General features: G+C 31.9%; 2 protein-coding genes across 5 annotated transcripts in view; one reads left to right on the top strand and one right to left on the bottom strand.

Annotated features, from left to right (window-relative positions):
- LOC123007395 (calexcitin-1) overlaps positions 1 to 2090 on the top strand; it is a 44420-nt gene extending 42330 nt beyond the window's left edge. For all 3 annotated transcript variants that reach the window (XM_044402679.1, XM_044402681.1, XM_044402680.1), the window contains 2 exons: positions 1052 to 1264; positions 1318 to 2090. In XM_044402679.1, coding sequence (XP_044258614.1) covers positions 1052 to 1264; positions 1318 to 1428 — 324 coding nt within the window. In that variant the 3' untranslated portion in view covers positions 1429 to 2090. The remainder of the gene's footprint in view (positions 1 to 1051; positions 1265 to 1317) is intronic.
- Positions 2091 to 3046: 956 nt separating this feature from the next.
- On the bottom strand, positions 3047 to 7517 carry LOC123007023. 2 transcript variants are annotated; one of them, XM_044402028.1, is made up of 6 exons: positions 7099 to 7517; positions 5170 to 5253; positions 4711 to 4911; positions 4535 to 4661; positions 3798 to 4480; positions 3047 to 3746 (listed from the first exon to the last, which is right to left on the bottom strand). In XM_044402028.1, the coding sequence occupies exons 3-6, from the start codon at positions 4795 to 4797 to the stop codon at positions 3267 to 3269; spliced, it is 1377 nt and encodes a 458-aa protein (XP_044257963.1). In that variant the 5' UTR covers positions 4798 to 4911; positions 5170 to 5253; positions 7099 to 7517; the 3' UTR covers positions 3047 to 3266. The 2 variants fall into 2 exon arrangements, with proteins under 2 accessions (XP_044257963.1, XP_044257962.1); XM_044402027.1 differs by lacking the exon at positions 7099 to 7517 and adding an exon at positions 6579 to 6784.

Raw genomic sequence — 7517 nt, forward strand, 5'->3', positions numbered from 1 at the left:
AAATTTTCAAAAAAAAAATAAAAAACAATTATTTATAGCAAATAACTAATGCAAACTAATGCATAATTGTAAAAAGAGTTAAAAAAATTGTTTTTTTTTATTTTGATGAAGATTATGCAATGTTCAGTTGTGTGCAATTGTTCCTTTAATTCTTTTGCAAAACTTTGATCAATCGGTCCGAGAAAACGGTTTGATGGATTGATTTAAAAATTAGCAGGGCTGTGGGGAATACTTTGAGCTGTAAAACCACCTAAAAACATTAATTTCCCCATCAATATTTGTAAATACGCGGTAGATGTACTAAAACAATGCAGAAAGTTACTTTTTTCTCTTTTTTTCAAGTCAATGTTTTAGAGTAAAAAAATTGTTTTTGAAAAAATCATTAAAGGATCTTGTAAGACATTTATTTCAGTTTTTGGAACTACTCTTAAATTCTCTGTGCGGTTATTGGTTGATGAGATATCGATGATCATAGACAAAAGGATCCTTTTTTTTTCATTAAAAGTCAGATATCTCAGAGACAAAATGACGTAAGAGAATATAAAAAAAGAATATTAAAGCCGAATGAACAGGCTATCCGGCACATTCATTGATATAACTAAAAAAAAATCCCCAAGTCCGTGGACCAAAAACAAAAACAAAAAAAATACAATTTTTTTTCCTGCACTTGCGTGATAACTGTAGCACAGAAAAAAAAATTGTCAAAAAATCTCAAAACTATAATCTTAAAACCTTAGAATGGTTTTAAAAAAATCTAGATACAACTACTTTTCGATGAAATACAGCTTTTCAAATTTTGGAAATATTTTTGTTCCTTTAATTGTTTTGAGTAGTGTATAATAATTCTTTCAAAGTAAGACAAATATTCTAATCTGGCACACATTTACCTTCAAACTTTTAATTAACCCTCAGACAATTTACGTCCTCTTACCCTCGTCCAATACCCTTTTGAATGTTTAAATTCTCCTTTCAACACGTATAGCCAAATAGTTTTCCGGCTGCGCTCAAAACTTGGTGTAATTAATCACAAATTTTGACCGATTTCCAACAGGTCAGCGTTGAAGAATGGGCCTCAATGTGGAACGAATACGCCAAGAATCCGGAAAATGCATTAGAATGGCAAACACAGTATTTGAGGTTCATGTTTGACTTAGAAGATGCCAGTGGCGATGGCAGCATCGACGTTGATGAATTTACAAGTGTATGCTCCTGCTACGGTCTCGAGCCGTCCGAGTGTAAAGAAGCTTTTCAGAAAATGTCTTGTGTAAGTATTGGTGAAAATTCTTTGCCAAGTTAGATGTATCACGTCGTTTCTAGGGCAAGAAAGAAGTCAACTATGAACAGTTCCAGGCTCTGTGGAAGCAGTTTTTCATGTCGGAAAATCCCTCCGATCCTGGAAATTATATTTTTGGGAAAACTAAATTTTAACCGATTTGTGTTTGAAAATGATTGTATAAGCGTCTCGTACCTTTTCCTTCAAAGTGTCGCTATGAGAACACTGAGATAGATAAATATATCAGTATAAAAATTGTTACCTATAATTATGTTAATCCAAGAACAATTTTATCTTAATCTCATTCATAGATTCTTACACTATCCTACTATAACTTGTATTGTACATAAACTGCAACACTGGTTGACATCATTTGTTTGCCTTTTTTTAGATAAACATCGATTTTCATCAACGCACCATAGATCATACTAGGCACAAAGTATTTGCAATTTTCTATAAAATAGATATTTTTCCAGTTATTTAGCCGTAGAGCTCATGTAAACATTTAAAAATTATCCACATTCCGTAAAAGTGTTGCAGTTTTTCTTTTATGAAACTACTTTCCTGGATGTGACTATAGAAAGGGTCTTTAAATATATCGGTCAGAAAAATGGAACTAAGTAATAAAATACAAAATTTAAGTAAAGACAATATTCAATACTCAATTAATGAAATGAAAATGCACAGCCGGTATGTGTTAAGGATTCTGGTCAATATTTTATATTTGTCACTGAAACTGTTTATGGATACTCGTAAAACGGAGGTATATCTACCTATGTGTAACAGAAATAAATGGAACAATATGTTTTTTGTGTTACATTGTAGTTTTAGTTATTCCCCCTAAAAATTTATAGTTCAATCTTCTACAAAGTGGTGACAATTTTGTTCTCATTAACTACAGCACGTATTTATGGCATTTCAGCATTTTCAGCAACACTGTTCAAGCATACAGAGAAGATTGTATTATCCTATTGAGGATATTTAGGTAGGTATTGTCGTAACAATTGCCCTAGATTACTTGTTCAAGTGTTGAAGAATTTCATACAAATGTAGTTGTTATAGCCAATAAAATATTTATCAACTATTTAAATATATAGCATAGGAGATGACAGCCATAAATCAATAAATGGTGATATACAATGCAAAAAAACCTTTTTCGTTATATATTTTTCCACAAATAATTACTACTAAGTAAGGCCCCTTCAGCACACAACATTTTTTTTTATTTGCCCTGTTTTTAAGGTGAGTTTTAAAGAGTAACATTTAACACTTACCCCTATTTTCAAAGTATATTAAAAATGTTAAAATTTGTCTTCGGTTCATGAGGCTGTGCTGAAGTTCAAGATATTTCTGCTTGTTTGCATCAAATGTATAGGCAACCAATTAAACAGTTTAGTACCAAAAAGTAGATTTTGATATCGTTTATTGAAAAAATAACCGTGTCTGCTAATTTTCTCAAGAAAAAGTTATAATAAAGTGAGAAAAATTATGAACAAGCAGTTTATGTAGATTTAAATAACAAATTTGTTAGAAATAACATTTTAAAACTAAATATTACATAATTGTAAAAAATCGAATGTTGTAAAGAAAACTGAACCTTATATTCTAATAAAAATTGCAATCAATTTTAAAACTAAAAATTACATAATTGTAAAAAATCGAATGTTGTAAAGAAAACTGAACCTTATATTCTAATAAAAATTGCAATCAATGTTTTTATTTATATTTTTTGGTGTGGTGCGGGAGAATAAAAAAGGTGATTAAAAAAAGAAAAATTGTCACATTCTTTAATTAGAATTTCTTCAACAAACAAGTGTAATATAAGAAATTGTTAAGTATATAAGGTAAGAACAATAGTACTTTACGATATAAAGAAACAAATATTGTAAAAATCTAAGTATGTTCTATTAAACAGAAATAACAAGTAAAAAATATATCTTATCCTAAAGAAACCCCAAATCACTAGCATAACTTAACAAATAATCACACTAAACTATTTTTTAAGCATTATCTTGAACAAATTATTCCTGAAATTATTAACCATCCTTTCATACTCTTCAACTTGTGCTTTAAGCTTGACATTTTTCTCGTACAACTCATCGGCTTCTTTCTGTAGAGACATTTCTTTCATTTTCCTCTTCAATCTCGATTTTCTCGAAGCTTCGTTATTCTTATCTCTCAGTTCCCTGTATTTTGAAGCATCAGAGTGGTCGGAACTGATCGATGATGTGCGTCTCGGAGGTCGCCCTCTTTTAGTCGGCGACACTTCTACTTCACTTTCGGAATCTGAAGAAATCGGCTCTATTTTGTCGGGTTTTTTGGATGGAGGAACGTAATCTTCATCGTCGTCTTCGTAGTGTTTGGTTTTGCGTCTGCGACGTTTTGGAGCAATGTTTTCGATTTCATTATTCAATTCCCTGGATGTTGATGGGTGTTCAAAATGGATATCCTCTATGTTTACCGTTGTTACATCCTGTAATACATTGTTAGTAAAGAATTTGGGGTAAATTTTGGGAAAACTTACTTTTTCATTGACGTAGTCGAGGATGTTGAAGCTTGTCTCTAGATCGACTACCGAGTCAATGACGTCAGGAGTGTTTAGTACGATTGGTTGGTTGAATGAGAGATTTAGTTTCAGTTTGGGCACTTTTTTGGGCGATATTTGAGTGGCGCAGCTGCTGTTGCTGTCTTCCGGTGTTTCAATTCCTAGATTTGTCCTGGAATAGTCGTTATTTGGTGATGATACGTTGGAGTATTGACCTTCAATGTTCGTCATGTTGGTATTCACAGAATACTCATTGCAAGGCGAAGAAACGTTCGAGTACTGATTTTCGTTACTGTTTACACTTATAACACTAGTAGTATCTTCAACTTTAAATAGAGCACTAATTTGATCTTCACTTTGCACATGTCTTGGGGTTTCGTTTCCATTAATTATGTAGATATTTCCCTGATCTGACTCAGATGTTGCGAACAGGATATTAGCCTCAGAACCTTGTACGATGTTAACTATTTCACTATTGTTGTTTTCTTGGAGTTGAACGTTCACAGTGTTCGAATAAACTGAAAAGTCATTGATTTGCTTGTTTGAAAGTACACTATTACCCGTCCGGATTGTGTTATATTCAAACTTAAAAGGATCTGCGGCTGGTGGTGATTCTATAACTGTATTTTCATGTACCATAAAATTAAACGGTCCTTTTCGATCTGCAACAAAATTATTAGAATTCAAAACGATGAAAAATCTCAAGTAACACTCACCAAAAATCGGCGTATTTAGTTCATCTGTAGAATTTATCGTTGTCTTTTGTGAAAACTCGGGAAGAAACGGCGCAAGATCGCTGAATTCCTCCATTTCGAGCTTGATCGGTTTTCCAGTTGAGACGCTCTGAATTCAAAAATTAGCCCCAAAAATTTAAAAACTGGTAAAAATTTACCTCTTCCTGTACGACTGACGCCACTGACGTACCACTTATCGGGTTTACGTCGTATGGATTGACGCAATGGAGTGCTGAAGCTTCCATGTCTGAGAAGTCCAAATTTGTATCCACGGTAAGTATAGGGCTTAGTGTGGGAGATTTCTCGCCATGATGGGCAGGTGGCTGATAAAACAGCAGCGGATTCCATTTTGACAGGGACTGGAAACACAAATCCAACATAAACCCCAAATTCGCAACACTTTTTGAAGAGTTGAAGAGGTGTTGCACTAATCAACTATTGGAACGCAATGACTTAAACTGCAAGCGTTCAGTCAGATAAAGTTGGAAGGAGATCGCGTTAGAACACGTATGGACTTGTTATCTGATGCCGGCGTTGTGGGTTCCAAGAATCGCCGGCGATTTTTTTAGATTATTTCATAACATGATAAGATGCAAATTGTTGAATATATTACTCACATTAAATTCGCCTAGTCCTTTTTTAAAAATGTTGACTCCTGGGGTCTTCACCAGTTGAAGAGTTGAGTGCGCGAAACGCTCAACCTAAAACAAAAAACGTAGTTGTTAGTTTTTGTAAATCTACTCACTTCTTCAGAAATTAAACATTAATCATCAAAACTAAAAAACAACAAAACAACAACAAAAATATTGCAACTTTAAAGTAATAATTTTGTTGTAGGTATTTTAAAAATTATTTTATTTTTTATTTACTTACACTTGAGTGAAAAAAATCCGCATATTATCAAAAGCAAAATTGACAAAATTTTCAGAGATTTAAATAATGTGAAAAAAGTTATTAAAAAAAAAGGATAAAAAACTATCAAAAGAAATGTTGTCACAGTGGGTTTTGAAAACGAAATGGAAAAACATGCAAAAACTTGATAGAAATTTAGAAGATGACAAAGACAACGTCAAAAACTGGTATTTATTAACATGCCAAATTAGATTATAGAAAAAAACAATTTCAGTTTTTTTTTGCACTCAAGTGTACAATTTTTAATTATTACAAAAAAAAAATAATATAAATATGATCAAATTTGACGCTATCTGGCTAAATTAATTTTTGAAACATTGGGCTAAATAAAAAAATTAATAATAGTGTTATCTCTGATGAGATAGTATAGCACAAATAAGTTACAAAAATAATAAAAAACAGAGTGATTATTTTAAAATGTGAGAATTAGGTAAAAACTTGATTTTGTAGTTGGTTAATTTAAAAAAAAAATTGAAATAAAAACTAAAAGATGAAATTTAAATTTTATATTAAAAAATAATAAACAGAAGTTCCAAATAAAACAAATTAATATTGGAGATAAAAATATAACACAAATTTAGAAAAAACTGCAAAACTGCAGCGACAACATATTTTTAATAAATTAAGTAAAAACTTGATTTTTGTGGATTTTTTTTAATCAAAATAAAAATAAATAAACTACGAGAGAAATGTTAAATTTTAACATCAATAAAGGAATAAAGTCACATTTGAATCATTATATGGCGCCAGGTTGAGAAAATTAAACATTGATAAAAAAAAAAAGTAAATACAACAACGAAGAATATACAAATTGTCGTCAAACTATTTTTTAACTCGGTTGTTAATCGAGATAATGCGAAAATAATCAGCTCGAACAAATAAAATTATCTATTATATTCCGCGAATTCCGCGAGGTCATCTGACGTCACAACAACAAGTCTGTACAAGTTTTCGCTTCCAAGGTCACCCGTAAAGAACCCTAAACCAGATCAATACCTTTGTTTACAAGCAAACTTCGCAATTAACCGAAACGACTGAAAATTTTCATTAAATTATTGAAATTTATTATTGCACAATATTAAGTAACCGGTTAAGTAAATAAAAGTGTTCTTACTCTAGGCTTTCCTCGTCCTTTTTGGCCAAAACTGTGTTGTGCTTGATTCTCGTTTCCCAACAATTTAACTCGAATTTTTACAATAAGCTCGAAAAGTTTGGGAAATACGCTTTTGAACGCTTGAAGAGTTAACTAGAGGCGAAAGCGAGTGTGAAAAACACGTCTACATTCACCAAAAGTCACTGAAATTGTGAACAAGATGGCGGACGACAGTGAACTTTAGATGGATGCGTACTTTCTCCGTCTTTGTTACACTCATGAAAAGTTGCAATGGAGGACGAATACTCGAATGTGATTTGCTAAAGTGACGTCAGACAGGACCAATGAAAAGTTTCGTGTCACGAGACTTTCCAGTGACTCATCCTTACGAAGCAATTTCAAGCTGTTTTTCGGACTTCTCGGAATCAGGCGATTATATAAAATTGAGATGATTTTCAAAAACGCAAATAATTACTTAACTAATTACGTAATTGACAATTATCTCAACTAAAACTTTAAAATAATTAAAAATTACACTCACATCTCCATAGTGCCCCTTGTCATTGTAGTATAATGATGACCTCTTTTACCACACTTTCTTTTAACAACACAATAAAAAATGTTTCTCGTATTTGAATTAAATCCAATTATTTGAGATTGATTCGTTTTGGAATTTTGCATAGCCAAGTCAGAAACGCACATATTATAGGGGTGCGGAAATTTAAGAAATAAGTTTCCACGTGGCAACTTTTCCCTTATCAGCAAATAAATTAAAGTACAACAAAGGGAACAAGTAGGTACCGTTATCTACCTACACTTATCAACAAAAAGCAATTGACAAAAAAATCAAGAATCTGACAACTTCTCTGTGAATTTTAGTTTGGTCACAATATTAAAATGATCACAATTTTTTAAATTAATTTTTAAATGCGGAAAGACGACTGAAACACTGGCCAAAGC

Source organism: Tribolium madens, unplaced genomic scaffold, assembly GCF_015345945.1.
Source record: "Tribolium madens isolate multiple individuals breed KSU strain unplaced genomic scaffold, Tmad_KSU_1.1 Scaffold_3;HRSCAF=73;Tcas5.2_LG2, whole genome shotgun sequence".
Lineage (NCBI taxonomy): Eukaryota > Metazoa > Arthropoda > Insecta > Coleoptera > Tenebrionidae > Tribolium > Tribolium madens.

Bases quoted from the DNA above. Each gene is read 5' to 3' on its own strand.
- LOC123007023 (XM_044402028.1), bottom strand. From the start codon at position 4,797: ATGGAAGCTTCAGCACTCCATTGCGTCAATCCATACGACGTAAACCCG. The intron at 4,481-4,534 runs GTGAGTGTTACT...ATTTTGTTGCAG, and splicing joins ACTAAATACGCCGATTTTTG to ATCGAAAAGGACCGTTTAAT. The intron at 3,747-3,797 runs GTAAGTTTTCCC...AATGTATTACAG, and splicing joins TCGACTACGTCAATGAAAAA to GATGTAACAACGGTAAACAT.